At 39.0% G+C, this 18,080-nt stretch overlaps 1 protein-coding gene across 3 annotated transcripts in view; it reads left to right on the top strand.

Annotated features, from left to right (window-relative positions):
- The window catches only part of UVRAG (UV radiation resistance associated), an 81,145-nt gene that overhangs the window by 24,769 nt on the left and 38,296 nt on the right, over window positions 1-18,080 (top strand). For 2 of the 3 annotated variants that reach the window (XM_085590150.1, XM_085590104.1), the window contains exons 7-12: window positions 8,439-8,544; window positions 10,389-10,515; window positions 11,424-11,508; window positions 11,976-12,063; window positions 12,560-12,683; window positions 14,706-14,871. In XM_085590150.1, the coding sequence (XP_085446276.1) occupies window positions 8,439-8,544; window positions 10,389-10,515; window positions 11,424-11,508; window positions 11,976-12,063; window positions 12,560-12,683; window positions 14,706-14,871 (696 nt within the window). The remainder of the gene's footprint in view (window positions 1-8,438; window positions 8,545-10,388; window positions 10,516-11,423; window positions 11,509-11,975; window positions 12,064-12,559; window positions 12,684-14,705; window positions 14,872-18,080) is intronic. The other variant, XM_021532428.3, reaches the window with a different exon arrangement.

The following is an 18,080-nucleotide window of genomic DNA, read 5'->3' as shown; positions in this document are numbered from 1 at the left end:
TCATAGCAAGTTGAAACAGTCCATGAAGCATAAGAGCAGTACGTGTTTGTTACCTGCTGTGTTAGTAGCCTGCTGCTGCTCTCATCTTCAATTCTCCTAATATGCCATATGCAATAAGCTACCCCCTGCATCAGCACATTCTTAGTGTTGATATATTGCTAGCTCTTGGTCAAATTTTGTTTCAAAGCACTTTTGAGAGGAATTACACACAGCTGTGCAGTGCTTAAAAGAAGCTTTATTCTGCCTCTTTATTTGTGACAGTGTGAAAAAGATGGTATTAATGAAGCAATACTGAGAAGTCAGACCCCAGTCCTCCTCCTTTCCTGGCTCTATGAAATAGATGAAAATTAGCATGTTGTAGAATTGTACAATAGTTTGGGTTCAGAGGGGCCTTTAAAGATAATCCAGTTCCACCTGCCTACCATGGCAGAGCAGGTTGCTCCAAGTCCCATCCAACTTGTCCTTGAACACTTCCAGGGATGAGGCGCCTACTACCACCTTGAACAGCCTGTGCCAGTGTTTCACCATCATCATTGTAGAAAATGTCTTCCTTATCTTTAATCTAAATAGCAAAGTGTCACCAAAGGAGAATCTAAATAATTTACTGATGGATACCTGAAAGTGTTTAAGATGGAGTATTTTGTGAACATCAGGACTGTTTGTTTTTTTTACACCTTTGTCCTGGATTATGGCCATGAGAATGGTGCTGTGAATTGCTTTCTCTCTCAGCCTAGGCAAATTTTGGTGAATGCAATCCTATCTCTAAAATCCTCAGAACTATCCAAGCACACCAGGGAAAGTCAAGGCAAAATTTTGACTGACAACAAATAAAATGGTTTAAAGATCTTGTTGTAGGGAAAATGCTCTAATAAATTTGCTCATTAAAGCATGGCAGAACAGGAAATCCATGGATGTTCAAGAAGCTGAAGAACACTCCTTAAGAGCATTAGACCATCTCTGTTAGGTGGGAGTTTTCACTACTGTAGCTGCAGAATTCTGCTTCCCTTGGAAGAAAACTCAGACTTGAATTTGGGAGAGCTTCCAGGAGGAAAGTGCAGCAGTATGCAGCTTTGAAACATGAGTTACCTGAATACTAGCTAGTGTTCCACCTCCTTCCTCCATTGCATAAGCCTGTTCTCTGCTGTCACAAGCACTTTATCAGTTGTGTAGCCTTGAGTGGAAGAACACAATCAAGTGTAGAGCACTGGTCTCTTTTGGGTGGAGCCTGGAACACATTCAGTCTAAACTTGTGCATCTTCCTTTTCAGTTTCTAGTGAATCCCAGTCTTAGTCTTGCTCACTGTCTCAGAGAATTGAAACTTCTATGAAGATTTGAAATGGCTGTTAATGAAGTTAAGAAATGGCTGTTGAATTCTGCTGGTGTTACTGTCCACCTGGCAGGAGTCATCTTGACATGTTTATGCACTTTAGAAATTTGATTTGCATCTGATTTAGCTTTTTTTACTGAAAACAGTGTCTTGAATATGATTCTGTGTGACCTGTCAGCAATGTTTCTGGAATCACAGACTAAGAAAGAACAAAAAGAAGCTTCCTTTGTAATTTGCCATGTTTGTTTTTTGAATCAAAAAAACCCATAAATCCATCAATTTAACTGGAGTTAAATCTGTGGGTTGGAATAACAGAACTTGAGACAGCTCATATTTTGTTGCTTCATTTCTCAAAAAAACCTGAGTTTCACTTTAAGGCTCTCCTCTTCCATTCATGCTTTATGAGTATTTGAGGTGATCTATATCCTATCTAGCTTCCTTAAATATTCCTCAAACTGGAAGCTGGAATCTGCCCATTTCATAGATTTTTTCCTTCTGTTTCCAAATAGCTCAAAGCATTCACTGTTGCAGTCTACAAATCCACATGGATTTGATTATTTTAAAGCTTAATTAGAGTCTTAATGTGTATGGCTTAAATGTAGACTCTCCAATGTAAACATAAGGCTTACATGTAAGTGATTTACATTTGTAGGACTCAGAACAGAACTGTTTGAAAGAATGATGGAAAGTTATCTGTGCTGGATCAGCCCTGTCTAGTCTGAGAAAAGATAGTCACTTTCAAAAAATTTAAAACCTTATCAAAAATACAACAGAAGGCTGAATAGGGAAAATATTAGGTGCTGGGAGCAGAGGATCTTTCTCACCTTGTGAATGGAGGTTTTGCCTTTTAACCCTTTAGCCCCTCCTAAAATTCTGTCCATTGACTCCTTCTTCGCTGTCTGGTGGTGGAGTTTACATCCTTAAATCTTGATTGGAGGTCAGGTGCTGCCATATTAACAAGCTGACCCTCCCAAATATCTTGAACCCATGCCACCCCCTGATAATAACACAAGGGGAGGTTAAACATAACTCTGTCTATAAAACTTCTTTTAACATATATACATAATATTTGCCCTTTAATCGTGAACGTCAGCCATCGCATTACTCATCTATCACATCAGTTTCTTATAGCATTGGCTCTTGTAGATGTTTGATGTCACAAATTAATAGGTCAGACTTGTATTTTATTGTTTTCTTACTCCCTACTGTTATAAGAATTGATCCAGCTAAATGAAAATTAATAAAAATAGGTTTTATTCAGCAATCAAATTCAGTCTGAGCCAGCCACAAAGAAAAGGACAGTGCTGAGCCCGGGATCGGTGCTGGGTGAGACTCAGGTCTGACCACTACATCACAGGGTCCCCTATGTTTCACACCAACTATCCCACTCAAGTGGTTTTTATACAGTTTATTTTACTTGAGGCTGAGTTTTTGGAGCAATTAGGTTTTTCTTTCTATTCAGAGTCTCACATATTCATAGAATTTCTTTTCTCTGCGTTGGGTTGAACAAAACAGTATCCGGAGAGTGATGCACATCCCTGATTGAATTACTGGAATTTGGCATTAAGGTGTATCTCTCTGGTGGCTCCAGCAATCTCAGTCTTGGATAGTTTTCCAGATGATCATCACTGGGGAGTTCCTAGGATCACCTCGGGAAACAACCCATCTCCGGGCAAGCTATGTTTCTGTTTGTAAAGGAAGTCTTCCTCCCTCTTGTCAGTGGTGGTTTCAGTGTATGTGAGGCAATCCCCTGGCTCAGACTTTATACATGCTTTATACACATATTTCTTAGCAATAGAAAACATTACATCTATATATCACTTTATAGGCACGAATTAAGCGTATTACATATAACACTACTGTCTTTTCTTGCCCTACATCTGCTTTTGATAAATTTTAGGTATAGGTATCTTAAGAAATTGGGAAGGGAGTATATGATTATAAATTAGGAATCTTTTCTTGTGGGAAAGCAGATGTAGCAAATGATGGTTTAAGAGGTTATGAAAAAAATCTTATAGCTGGCTGGCACTCTCCAGAATCTAAATTTGTGGACTGATACAAAGTAATGTGCATTCTGGTTTCTGAATTTAATAGGAAAGTATTTAATTTTTTTTTTGTTGTTTTTTGGTTTGTTTTTTTTTTTTTTGTTTAGTAATGGATTTGGGTACTTTACTTTCAGGATCCTATATGTGACTTAATGCCAGAAATGTTCCATTCTATTTTCTAAATCCCATGTAGTAAGTCTCAGTTTAAATTTAGTCTTGCTGTGAAGTAAGGTTGTTCTGGCAAATATGACCAGAGGCATTTATTTCTCTTGTGAGAAAGAACTGTAGTATATTACTACTATAATTAATTGATGTATTTATGGCTTAAAGTTATGTACATGAAAAATCCAGATGTGTCTCATAGAAAGTAGGTATTGGGAATGGATGATAGAATTGCAAAATCATGTTATCAATTGTCTGATAAAGCTGAGTCTCTTTCAATAATGTAAATACAAGCATAATGTTGGGTGTTAAGATTTTTCCTTTTGTTTCTTTCTTTTGTGGTATTTCTTCCCATGTGTTGCTAAGAGACAATAATGACCACTACTTAGACAAAAGATGTGTAAGAGGGGGAGGAGTGCAGCTGGCTGCACTATCACAGCTGAGGTGCATTCCCTTGGGAAGGGCAGGGATGCTGCCAGATTTCCACGGGGCGGGGGCTCGGGGCTCGGTTTGGCTCCTCTTGTGCTCTCGCTCTCGGGATTAGAGGAGGAACAACCGGTCTGGAGTCGCTGCCCCTGCGGAGCCTTTGTGCGCTCACTGGGTCTTCTGCCGTGGGTGAGCCTCTCCTCGTTAGAGCAGCCGTTTAACCGGGACCTCATTAACACCTGAGCTGACTGGAAAGGACCGCATCGTCTGCTCGGGTGCATCGGGGAAAACCCGAGAGCCTGACGCCCTCCTCACTCCTGGAGAGCGTGTCCCCCTGGAAGCACGCTGCAGCCCGGCCCCACTTCTTCCTGCTGCTGCCTCAGGCTTTTTTGCTACACTCAGCATCCCGAGTCCACCCAACCCCTGTTTATTTGTTGCTGCCGTTGTTGCTATTGTTGGTTGTTTGTTTGTCTTGTTGTACTTATATGTATAGTAAAGCCCTGTTATTCCTTTTCGGATATCTTTGCTTGAAAGCCCCTTAATTTCCAGGTTATAATAATTTGGAAGGAAGGAGGTAATTTTTCCATTTCAAGGGAAGTTCTGCCTTCCTTGACGGATCCCTGTCTTTCAAACCAAGATACTTAATAGGCGCAACTCTCACTACACTCCAGCTTTCAGTTTTTTAGAAATTGTAGCCAGAAATGAACTTACTATACAAATTAGTAAGTCACTGGACTAATGCATGACCAAGAGAGACTAGGATACAGCGGCATATTGAAAAGGAAAGTGCTCCAGCTGAACATTCAAACCTACTGCAGGCTTCAAGAAAGAGAACGTGTTGTTACAGCACATTCCGAAGTTGTAAAGTCAGGTTATGTTGGACCACTGCACTGTTCAGTCCTGGGAAGTAAGGAAAACTGATTGAACTTACTTGCAAACAAGGCAAGAACATTATGTCAAATAAATCCTGTAGATTTTGGACTTCATCAAGTCTAAAACTTGCTATCCATTTTTTCCCCCCTGTCCCTATCCAACCCGGTACCCAATTGGATTGATTGGTGGAACACTGTGCTAGAATGGTTTCAAATCTTACAGCCAAGGTAGAAAGTGGGTTTTGGGCTTTTTTTAGAGGGGGGAGGGAAGGGGGGCAGTAGTTGTTGGGAAAAGCAATTAGATGTAACACTTGAAAAGCCTTGAGAAAATAACCCAAATAGCCTGTAATTCAGGAACTTGGGATCTAGAAAGTATAGAGGAGAGACATTGAAATTTTTTGTGCTGGTCCTTTGTAAACCAAGTAGGGATGCAGCTTGTGTTAGTCTTAGCTTATAATATATGGATTGCACTTTTAATGTATCCAACTGTTTTCTAAACTGTCAAAGGAAGGGCGAGTGGTTTGTGTGTTCTTAATTTCCCCCATCTCAGAAATCTGGTGCTATAGGAATGGAAGTACAACTGCAGCCTTGTGGATCTCTGCCTTCAATCAGTCAGGATGCTCAAGAATTTAAATGTCTGCTTTGCTTTCAGGTTCTTTCCCAGGCAGCAGCATGTAACTGGCCTGATGTTGGACAATTGCAGAGCAGCTCTCAGGGCCCCAAGCAGCAGCAGTAAAACTGTCAGTCATCACGTTCCAGTTGTTCTGCTTCTGGCTGACAATGGCTGTGAGCTGTTGCAGACACCGAGTGACAACACTGTTGGCTAAGCTATCCCTTTAAAAAGGCTGGAGTTTCTGCTGTAGCTGGCTTGGCTTTCCCAATTGCTGGAGGAAATTTGGTAGCAGGCCAGTGGCCTCTTCAAGTCCTCAACTAGCTTTTAAAGTGCTATGGAAGTGCTAATTTTAATAAAGTACTTTAAGAAATGAGGTCTTGGGCAGTGTAGGAAGAATCCCACGTTGGCTGATTGCATGTAGGTGATGTAATCAATTGGCTTTCTGTTGACAGTTATTAAACCAAGTAGGATTGTGCTCAAAGCACAGCTTATGCTGACTAAGCTGTAGCATTGGACCTGCATTTAGCTTAGAAATAGAAACAAGATGTGGTCAGTTAGGGTTGAAGTTTCTCTCTGTTTATTCTGTATATGTTTTAATCCAGATTTATGGCCTCAGCTTGCTGATCTCCATTGTGTAATTATAATTGCTTCCACCAAAGTCTGCTTGTGCTGAAGTGATACACAAAATTTCCATGTTAGCTTTCTTAATAGCTCAGTTTGTATTGCCATTATTGGATGACCAAAGATTTCCATGTGGGGGCTTTTTTTTGGCTGAGAAAAAAAATTCTGTTGCTGGTTGCTGCTTTTGTGACATGAAGTCCCTAAAATTTTAATCTTGTAAGATTTAACTTTGGATGTTGTCATGTTGCCATTTTAAAGTTCTTAAAACAGTACTGGGTGTACTGGGATTGAGTCAACCAGTATCAGTAATTTTTCTGTCTTGCAGTGTATACTGCTGTATTTGGCATCAAGGCAGCAAAGTTTAACTGTGCAAGAAATGAGTGAATGATGCTTGATAAGAAATAAATTTCTTATTAAAACCAGATTTTATTGCTGAATTATTTTGTATAGCAGTTTTTATATGTTATAAATTTATATTTAGATAATGATTCACCCATTTGAACAAGTATTTGACTATATGTATTGTTTTGAGAAGTCAGTCTCTGTAGATGTTTGTTCCTTATCCTTTGAGTATGCATAGGAGAACTTAGTTACTACACAACTTGTAGGTTGTTAATAAGTGTTGGTCAAATCACTGTGAGGAACTCGCATGACATTTCTAATAATTTCTCCATTATGTAAGTACTCTTTCAATGAGTAGAACACTTTCCAGGAGGTTTCGCTGCCTAAATGGAGTGTTGTGAAAACTTGTAAGACTGTCTTGTGATCACCTAATGGACTAAATCAAGAATGTTCTTCCAGTGTTAAACCACATAAAGAGGAAGGGGAAATGTCATTCAGTTATTCACTTACCCAAGTTTTATCTTGGGTAAGGCTTTCTAATATGTAGAAGGGAAACATCCCAGACTTTTGGAAAGAGACAAGTTGGAAAGTGTGGAAGTGGATGACATGACAGCAGAGCTCTGAGTGATGTTCTGGATCTTCTGGTCAGCAAACCTTGGCTTTGACCTGTGTAACCACATGTTCCGTAGCCAACAGCCTCAGGATGCATTCACAAAGGTGGGAGGTGTAAGAAGTAGTTCCCAGTAGGATCAGGGTTTCCAGGAGTTCTTAGTTCTTCATTAGGTGAGTTTAGACCAAGCCCTTGGGTGATGCAGGACTGTTGCTCTTAGCAGTCTTAGCCCCCTTCCACCCCCTCAGCAGCTAGCAGAGCAGTGTTTCTTCATATGGGATGGCCCCTGACCAGCTCTGCAGCTGCTGGTGCTATGAGCAGTTTGAGAAACTCAAGAGAAACCAAAGAAATTAGATTTTTGCTTGAAATTATGCTATTACTGGTGTTTAGGAGAAGCAACAGTGCGAAGGAACTAAAGGCATCTGGTGACTTAAGTGTATTCATTTAGAACTGTAACATGTAAAAGTTCTAAATCACAAGACCTTGTTTATTAATATTACTAGGGCTGTTTGTTTCCATGTACAACTCCTCTTTTTCTAATAAATACAATAATTTTTGCTCTGTGTTAATTTTAAGAAAGATGTTAATGTTTCTCTTAGACCTGTTTTTGCCATCTTTTTCCTCTGCCTGTTTTTTTTTTCCCAATAAATATGGCAAATAATTGGTTTTCTCTCTTCACCCTGAAGCCAGGGCTAACAATCAGTAATGCATCATCATAATCTTTTAATGTTTTCAAATGTGATTCAATTAAGAAACCTGTGTTTTAGCTACAGAAGGACCCATAGCATAGTGGGAAATAGTGACGAATGTTTCATGTTCTTGGCTGGGTAGCTGTGTGTTAGCTAAAGGATACTTGCACTTTTTCTAAAGCTGGCCTGTGTTAACAGTGCTTGTGTGCATCTATTTTCACGTTAATGGTGATTTAATTTAAGTGAGGTACCTGTAATTACCTGCTTTCTCACCTGCAGCCTGGTCAGTATCTGTTGAATTGAAAAATTGAAGAGGAGATTTTGATACTTGATTGAATTTAAAGACGTGGCAGTTTTCTTCATAAACTATGCAAGTCATCACAGAATGATTTGGGGTTGTGGGACCTTAAAGCTCATGCAGTTCAACTCCTTGTCATTGGCAGGGGCACCTTGGACTAGACCAGGCTGCTCCAAGCCCTGTCCAACCTGGCCTTAAACACTTCCAAGGATGGGTCAGCCACAGCTTCTCTGGGAAGCCTGTACCAGGGCATCACCACTCTCACAGGGAGCAATTTCTACCCAGTGTCTCATTTATCCCTGCCTTCCTTATGCTTCCTTATTTGCTATTTTGAAATGGAAGCTGACAGTCTGAGTTTGCATTCCTGTTGCTGGTTTTGAGGTGTTTGCACATACAGGGAACGTTTTTCACAGGTATAACTTTCTCCTTGCAGGCTTCACAGAGCTCAGTGTGCAATTAAACAGACTCAGGTAACTGTTCAGAAAATTGGAAGGGAGATTGAAGAAAAGCTGAGATGTACATCTACAAGGAATGAACTGGTATGTTTGATTTATTAAAACCTTATTTTATGGGCTTGCTGAAGCATCTGACTGATGTCTTGACTGTAAGCTTTTTTTTTAACACTTGAACTTGGGATCTTTCTTTACAGCTGTCATTTTAAATGGGAACTCAGCTGAGAGCTACATAATATCATCAGTTTGAGTTGCATGAGTTACTCAAATTGATAAATCTGTTATCCTGTTTTTACCTTTATTTTGTACAATCATACTATCAAAGCATAAACATTGCACAGTGCATGATAGAGGTCTTCAGGAAAAACAAACTTTAATGATTTGTATGAAACTTGACAGGAACCTGTGGTGGATTTAGAGTGAGGTTAGTCTATTGGCTCTATCTTCTTGCACCCTGACTCCCTTTGGATGGACAGAATTCGTGCAAATGCTGTCACTCAAGTGACATACTCATTTGAAACAGAAATTATACTAGATCTTACAATGGTTTTTAAAATCTGGTTTTGCTTGCTCTCCTCCCCTCCCCAGAGAAGTCTGTTGACATTAGTTTCTGCTTTCTGCCCAGGAAAGCTGATCTTGGTTCAAAGATGAGTTGACAGAACAGCAGTGGTTTGTGGTGACTTCATTATGTTGGTACTCAGTGGTATGTGTCTGGTGCCTTGTAAAGGATGCATTTGCAGTGTGAAGTTAATTTATTGCAGTAAAGCAGATTCTGAGTTGAGAGTACTCAGCTAAGTTCCAAAAGTGTCAAGCTGGTTCAAGGATTTGACAAAATGGGAGCTTGTTTACCCACTGTAATTACAGGGGTTACATTGTAGAGGAAGAGGTGAGGAAGTCACCTTCTATATGGGGCAATATAAAATCTCTTGTGAGTCATTCCAACCCAGAGCTTCTTTGCTTTCTGGTATCTTGACTCTTTAACCATTACATTTTTGGTTATGGATATACTTGTCCCTCCTTGCAAAGGCTTTTAATTTTTAAATATCTGAGAGCAAAACTATATCATACAATACTAGTGTGGTTTTGGTTGGAAGGGACCTTAAAGCTCATCAAGTTCCAAACCTCTACTATAGGCAGGTGTATATCTTCCATTAGCCTAGGCTGTTCCAAGCCCTGTCCAGCCTGGTCTTGAACACTTCCAGGCATGGGGCAGCCACAGTTTCTGTGGGCAGCCTGAGCCAGGGTCTCCTCAGCCTCACAGCCAAGATTTGCATTCCCAACACTACTCTCATTCATTCTAACACCACTCTGGCAGTGGGAAGCCATTTCCCCTTGTCCTGTCATTTCAGGCCCTCATCCAAACTCCCCCTTTGGCTCTCTTGGAGAACTGGGGCTCTAAGGTCTCCCTGGAGCTTTTTCTGTTCTCCAGGCTGAACACTCACTCAGCTTTTTCTTTGTATCTTCTTATTGTCATCGTCCTGAAACTGGGAATTGAATCTAATAGTGCAGCTTGAATATCTCCAGCCATTTTCCATCTCCTGCCTTCACTTTGTATGGACTTCTTACTTCTCACCTTCCCTCTTGCTGGTGAGCCCTTTGCCAGGGAATGAATGCTGATTCTGCTGCTAGTGCTGTGCTGTCAGTTTTTATGTCCTGGTGAAGCACTGTTCTTAATTTTTGGTCTTGGCTCAAGAGAGGTGCATCCCACAGGAGGAGTAAGCACTGTGACACGCAGCTGTGTTGCTTTCCTTCCAAAGCAGCAAAATTACTAGTCTTTGGGAATCTGTTTCCTGTGGTAATCTATGAACTCCATTCTTAGGCAGGTGCTAATCTTGTCCTGTTTTCTCATTCTCTCCTACCACCTTTTTATGGAACCACTTCTGTGCAGAGAAGCTTTTTTATTTTTTAAAAATCTCTATTACTTCCCATAGAAAAAGGAGAGTGAATGTTTACAGTTGAAGATCCTGGTGCTACGTAATGAACTGGAGCGACAGAAGAAGGCCCTTGGTCAAGAAGTAGCCTTGTTGCATAAGCAAAAAAGTACTTTGCTTGACAGAGGTAAGTGTAGAAACCTTAACCTAGTTTATGACCAGAATGAAAGTGCTGGTTTCTTTTCTATTTTCATTGTCTGGCTGTAATGTGCTTGTGTTTTTTCTTTATCTTAAATTTGCAGCCAGGTGTAATTTCTTCACTCTATGTTATACTGAGTTTTAGACAGCAGTTTCTGATATGTTGTCTCTAAATAACTTCTTACTACGACACCTCTCCAAAGCAATCTTAAATCTGTGTTTAATTGACATTTTATGAGAACATCAGAAGAACTGCAGTATAGTACAGTAAACACTGCCATCATAAAGGGACTTCATGTCACAAGGGAAGTTGCTGTACCTGTGATTTGGATTCAGTTTTAAGTATTAAAAGACAAAAATCCCTCTTAATATTTTAATATGTAAGTGACAGACTCAGTCATCTTGATATCATCCTTTAGTGGGCAGATCTCCTATAGTGAAATGCTGTGTCACTGCCTCTTCAGATCTCACCAAGACCAAACTATACAAATGCTTGATTTTCTTGCAGGATTTTTTGTTTTCAGTACTTAGTTGAGTCTAAAGTAATTAGTTACTACCAAAAAGGATGGGTTTTACCATGTACTTTATTCTGGCTATGCAAGTATAGAGATCCCATAATTGGATTACTGCATGGTGTGGTTGTGAGAGGAATAGGTATTAAAGGAAGATGAAATCTGATGGGTTGTATTTGTCTGGTGAATGGTGTAATTACATGAAGAGGGGTGTTCCTCCTGCTGTCTGACATTCTCTAGTTTGGGAGCATAATATGGTAAATGGAAGGGTAACAATAAGTGGAGAATTATTGCCAACATTTTGTCAGTATCTAGTTTTAAAGTTTAGGATTACTAAGAAAATACTTACACTATTTTTCTTTTCCTGATTCCTCATGTTGCTTAGAAAATGCATTTGGGACTGAATACCAGAAACTTGAAGAGCATAATGAATCTCTATATGAATTAAGAAAGGAATGCACTGCTAAGAGGTAAAAGGACCCATGTTTGTTCTGTAACTGAAAATAAAAGATAAGCTTGAGAGCAAGCCATTGAAAATGGAACTTCTGGCACCAAATTCTTCCTCATGTTGTCCTAAAACTTATGTTAAGACATCCCTGCTACAATTCATAGATATCTAAAATGATTACCAGTGGCAAGTCTAGAGGAGAAGAAAACTAATGCTTGGTTGTATGTGTAGACTCTGATAGGAATTTCAGGTGTGTTTTATTGTAACACAGCTTTGTAATACCTGATTCTTGTAGTCAAAATACATCTGTAATGTATGGTATGCCTGAAAATTCAAAATTAGCTTTGTGTGCTGTATTTCTTTGGGGTGGATTTACCTAGAGGTGATTAGAGGTGATAATTGGAAAGCTGCAGAAGGGATATGATGGCTTGATACCTTTATTTGGAGCTTTTGAAGAAAATAATAGTTTTGGAATCTCTTTCCCCAAAGAGAACAGTTTTTGAAGATAAATGCCCAGCAGACTATTCGATGCAAGCAGTTGCTGTCGGAGCTATCCTACATCTACCCTATTGATTTGGTATGTTTTCAACTTCCTGACAATCTGCTCAATGTGAAATGGAGTTCCTGTTTATTACACTGCAAACAAATATTATGCTTTACTTGTGACAGAATCTGCTCTTTGCTCATTCTGTTTATTTCAGCTTTTTCTTACGTTTGGTCTTTAGATTACAAACTTTACAGGGAGGGAACTTATACCAGTACCTCTTACCCAGTGTCCTCTATGAAAATAGAATAGCTATAATTTAATGGATGTTTTCCATTTTGTCTGCAATTGCATAAAGTAACCCTGACAGTAGGCTAGGTGAGTGCACAGAAACATGTTAAAATGTTGAGCTTCAAGATCTTTTATGTAATGAATTAATATAAAGCTCTTCACTCTTTAAAAAGTTGCATTTATTTCTGAACTATGTAAGATGTGGATTAAAATACTGCATCAGTCACTCTAAGTTTAGTTGAATATTTAGTTTTTTTACCTTTATTATTTGTTAGCTTTGTTGTCGTGTTTTATGCAGGTTTTGGTGTTCTGGATGTTATTGTTTCATGCTCACTTTCCACTGTTGATGTTAAATTTACAGAACAACCAAAAGGATTACTTTGTTTGTGGAGTCAAGCTTCCAAATTCTGAAGACTTTCAAGGTAGCTGCATATTCTTAATGTAGTTCTTACAGTTAACACTGCTTCTAAACTTTGTAAAATTAATAAAACTGTTAGCAATAGCTTGGGGTCCAAATTTTTGATCAGAATGATATAGACTAGAAAATACCTGACAAATTATTTGTTGGTACTTCCTAGCTAAAGCAAAGGGTTCCTTTTGACTCTTAGTAAAGTACCTCTGTGTTCTAAGGCTGCATATTGAAACACTGGAACAAGTTACCTGGAGAAGCAGCGAAGCTTCCATTCTTGGGGATGCTCAGAAGCCAGCTGGGCACACAGTCCTGGGTACAACCTGCTCTGAGCCAGGGGTGAGGACTGTGCCATTCCCAGAAATGCCTTCCAAACTCAGTGACTCTGGAAAATATTGGTGTCTGACCTAGAATTCCGTTTGGGCTACTTTTAGTCCATAAATCTCATTGGGGCAACAGGCATAAATCTCCATTTGGTTTGCTGTAGTTGCTGGTGAACTTGCCAAATAAATACCTTGCAAGAAAAGACTTTGAACGTGTCTGACAGTATGGAGTACTTTACAAGTGACCTTCTGCTTCAACTGTCAACCCTCATCCTATTCCAGAAGCAAATATATTGTACACCTGCCTGTATAACAGTTGTACAGGTAACTGCATGCATTCATCTACAAATCTTTGATGTGAACTGGAAATTCATTAAAATCTCCTTGAGGATTTCTTGTCCCCAGTACCTGTTCACTCTGGTTTCTTAAGCAAAAACCTCCAGCAATTTTCTGACTCTTTAAAGCCACCCCATTGTAATTAACTTGTACTAATAATATATATATTGGGTGCTCGAATATTGGAGGAATAATATTTAAAACAAATTAATTTGTCATTAGGACAAATTTTGCTTTGTTTCCCTGATTGCACTAAATGTGGTCATGAACTCAGTTTGCTAACTCCTGAGGAATGACTGGTGTGCCATCTTCTGCCCCGTGTATCAGTTTTGTGGTATTAATTAATTGCAAAAGAATTACTAATTCTTTATCCAAGTCTTCAGAAGAATTGTATTGTGAGGAAGAAGTACTGAGCATTCAATTTAGTGAAATAGGCAATTAAATTTGAAACCCAGGTGTCTGGCATGGATCTTATCCCAGACTCAGTAGATACTATCTTTTAAAAAAACTAGACTTCAAAAAAAAATCCCTAAAAAGCCAATTTTGCTGCAAATTTTGAACCTTTTTTACAAAATCCATTCTGACAGTGGTGTAACTTAAGTACATACATCATGACAGGCTCTAATAGAGCTCAGTATGGTTGTTGAATATCACTATAAGCTTTGTTGAAGGTCCTCTGTTTAGCTGGTTTCTTGGATGCATCGGAAGGGATGACTTTTGTGCTGTCTGTGTCTCTTAAAAGTAATTAAAAACAGAGAAAAGAGAAAGGAAAAGCCTTTATGTGGCTAAAAGATGTAGTTTCAATTGTAAGATCTATGTGTATTCCTGGCAGGTGAAGCTCTAAGGTTAAAACTTTAAATGTCAAATTGAAAATGATACTTTAAAACAATGGGTTAATCTAAGTTTTTCCAGCTATTGGCAGAGAACAGGGTTCATTTCTTGGGGTTGGTGTCTCTCCAACTGATCTCACTTGTGAATAAAGTTGAGGAGGAATGCAGCTTTCTCCTGATCCCACTCACACGTTTCATCTCCATCTAGAGAAACACATAAATCTTAATACTTCACTTTTGTCTTGTGAATTTTGTTTCACTTTTCCCATCTCTTCTTCACCCTCCCCCATCCTGGCAGTGTAACTTTGAAAGTAAAATGTGTAGAAGAACAAGCCATCACCAGTTTTCTGTGCTGCATCACATGAGGCAAACACAACACAGTGAAATGCAAACACTTGTAAAACTGTCCAAAGTGACATCAAGCCTCCTTCTGTCCTTGAGTTCTGAATTCTGAGGGCTACAGTAATTGATTTTCTTTGAGCAATAAAGATGACTATTAGGATTCAATGGATACAATTAATGATAGACTCTTTTTGTCATTGACAGCAAAAGATGATGGAAGCATTGCTGTTGCCCTGGGCTATACTGCTCACCTAGTTTCCATGATATCCTTCTTCTTACAAGTGCCACTCAGGTATCCTATAATTCACAAGGGCTCCCGGTCTACAATCAAAGATAATATAAATGACAAGCTGACGGAAAAAGAGCGAGAGTGAGTATATTGTAAATACACTGATCTACTGTCTTCAAAACAACAAATCAACATAAAAAAAACCCATCTTAAACAGTTCCAAACTTTTTGAAATTTGGGATACAATAGAGTAACTCAGCTTTGTTATTCTGGATCTATTGGCACATATATGGCATTGATTTGGCATCCAGTAATGCTAGAAAAACTTAAATAGTATTTTTAGTGTTTCATGAATTCTGGTTTCTATGTGGAAAAGCTTGCCTTTTATGTTTTGCTACTGGCTATAGGAATAAACTGCAAATAGCAGGTGTAGTTTCACTGGGGAGCTGCTGCCAGTGCCGGAATAGTGGTTGATAAATGGGAGAAAACAAATAGCTTTGTTTTAACAGAGTTTTTTTAGCAATTGAAAAAGCACAGTAACCTACCACCTACTGTAAATCAACTGAATATTCAATGTAGAGCTTTTCATTTGTTCTGTAATCATTGTCTTTGAACCCATAGCTACACTGTTATTGTTTTTTCTCTAGGAAACTGTCTTGCTGACTTTAAATTCACTCTCTGAATGTCTTCTCCCGCACTTTGGATTTAGCTTACTTTCCCACTGTCTTGGCACCTGTGTGCTCTAACATGAAATTAGTGGCAATTACTGGTTAAGGTTCCCTTTGTAGCCTGAAACCACTGAACTGCCAGGAATGCAACACTGACCATTGGTGGGAAGCCAACTGCTCTGTTTGGATTCTGGGCACTGGCAAAGTTTTCCCAGACACTTTACGGACTACCAATCCCTGGAAGTTTTCAAGGCCAGGTTGGATGGGGCTTGGAGCAACCTGATCTTGTGGAAGATGTCTCTGCCCTGGCAGCTGGTTGGAATGAGATGAGCTTGAGTTCCCTTACAACTTGGGGATTCTGCAACCCTGTATGTGTGTATGGATGGCTGGAGTCATGCTTGCAGCATCAATAACTTCATTTTTCCACAACAGTTTGAAAAAGAAGCAAAGGAAATTACAGGGGAAATGAACTTGTGGAAAGTAGCTGACTCTACTGGCAGGAAGCTGTGAAAAAACAAATTCTTCTCTTTGGAAATATGCAGTCAAAGTATTACAACATTTTAACTCTAATTCCTCGTAATCCAAATAAATATGCAACAGTTTTATTATGCCTATTTGACAGAATTTGGATGCTTGAAAGTGTCTGATTTCTCTTTGAAGATTAGTGACTTTTGGCACAACAGGCAAGGAAATTTGCTTTGAGATTTAAACTTGTCTTCCTGTTGTGATACCATAAAACACAACTATATAACTATGTCTTGCTGAGTAATTTTGATACGATTTTAATAACTTGTCCAAACACACTTCTAGGTACCTTAGTAGAACTTTGAACTGTTTTGCTTCTGTGTAGTTCTTGAAGCAGATGATCATACTCCTTCCTGTACATCACTTTGAGAAAGGTTGCAAACTAGAACAATTGTATCTTGAAAACAAATTTCTGCGTAGTAGAGTTCTTTGTGTGTGGGTGTGTAAAGGTTAATTCCATTTCCTGTTCTCTCATGAAGATTAGAAGGTTTAGTTTTTTATGCTACAGCCTTCCATACTCCTGTGACTTAATTAATACTTGATTTCACAACAGATTTCTGAAAAGGAGAGATTTTAGCTAAGTAAATGAGTCCCTGTTGGGCTATTTATCTGTGTTGTGCAAGATTTTTTCAGAATTAGCTCCTGCTGGAGGTCTTCTCTTCCCAGATATTGGAGAAACAATCCTAGCATCTCCAAGGTTTTATGTCAAATGTCTTAAATTGCAGTTTTCTTTCTAAACTAATAGATCATGTTTCTCCCTTGCTCCTAACTGCGTTGAGCACAGCAGTTTAGCACAGCTAATAACATGCATTATTAGATTTCTTTATTTCAGTTACCTGTCCTTTAGCAGTTTTTCAAACTCCAACATAAATTGTTGAGTAATTGCAGTGATGTAATCCCTATGTTTGATCTTTACTATAACACATAGTGTCCTCATTATTGACTGGTTTGTATATGGCTTTTTTTTTTTTTTCATTGCAGGGCGTTGGAGGTTAGGATTTTTCCTCTTTTTTTTCCTTTCTCGGGAAATTTTTCTCCCATTTGTTGTCTAAGAGATGGGAACAACAGTTACTTAAGAGAGACAAAAGATGTGGCCAGGGTTGGGGACTGGGCACTGTTTGCTTCTGTCTGTTAGCTGGGAGGTTTTCTCTTGGAAAATGCAGGGATACTGAGAGAACTGGCTGGGAGTTAGGGGCTGGGCTCAGCTCTCATTCTCCCTCTCAAGATCAAATTTGTGGTTTTGGTGCCAGCCTGCTGCTGCCTGGGGGATTCAGTGCTGCTGTGGAGTTTTTTGTCCTACAGTGCTTCTCCTTTCTGTGAGTGAGCTTGCAAGAAGCGCTGAACGGCCGAGAGAAGGCTGTGGTTGTGTTTCTGGTTTTTGTTTACTGTTGCTGCCATTTTGTTGTTCATTTGTCTTGTTATACATATATATACTAGTAAAGCCCTGTTATTCCTTTTCCCATATCTTTGCCTAAAAGCCCTGTAGTTCTGTAATTTCAAAGTTACAGTAATTTGGAGGAAAGGGGTTCATGTTTTCCATCCCAGTGAGGTTCTCACCTTCCTTGGCAGGCACTTTTCCTTTAAGCCAAGACATAGGGTTTCTCTGGGATCCTTATTAGGAATTTCTAGAAATTATTTGTTGGGGGAAATAGCTGAGGTTTTTGATCAAGAGGAAATTCATAAGTACAGGTGTTTGTTTTTAAAGTCATACTGTATAAAAATGTTACTACACTTTCAAGTTTCTTTACTGACTTTTTTAAGCCCTCCTGTTGAGCTGGTTAAATATTTTGAAAGCTTTCAGAATCTAAGTAACTTCTGGGAAATGCTTCATCTGCTTCAGATTGGTTTACTTGCATGATACAGGTAACTTCTATGAGGACCTTGAGAAATTACAATTTTTTTCTGTTACCATAACTGTTACATTGGGACTTTGAAGTAAGAGGCTGTGGTGAGAACTTAGCTTTTGTCTGGCCACAGTAATGAACTTAGAATGAAGTACAGAGTGACTACCAGTAGCATATAGTATATGGTCAGCCTTGTAATTGTAGGGATATTAATGTTTGTAATCTGCTTAATAACTGTACCTCTCTTGTATTCCAAAACCTGATTTTGGTACTACCAAAATGCTCTAAGTTTTCTCCTATGATATCTACTTTT

The sequence above is a fragment of the Lonchura striata genome, chromosome 1 (assembly GCF_050655825.1).
Source record: "Lonchura striata isolate lonStrDom1 chromosome 1, ASM5065582v1, whole genome shotgun sequence".
In the NCBI taxonomy this organism is placed as follows: domain Eukaryota; kingdom Metazoa; phylum Chordata; class Aves; order Passeriformes; family Estrildidae; genus Lonchura; species Lonchura striata.
Note: the sequence above shows the minus strand (reverse complement) of the source record. Positions and strands in the feature narration are given on the sequence as shown.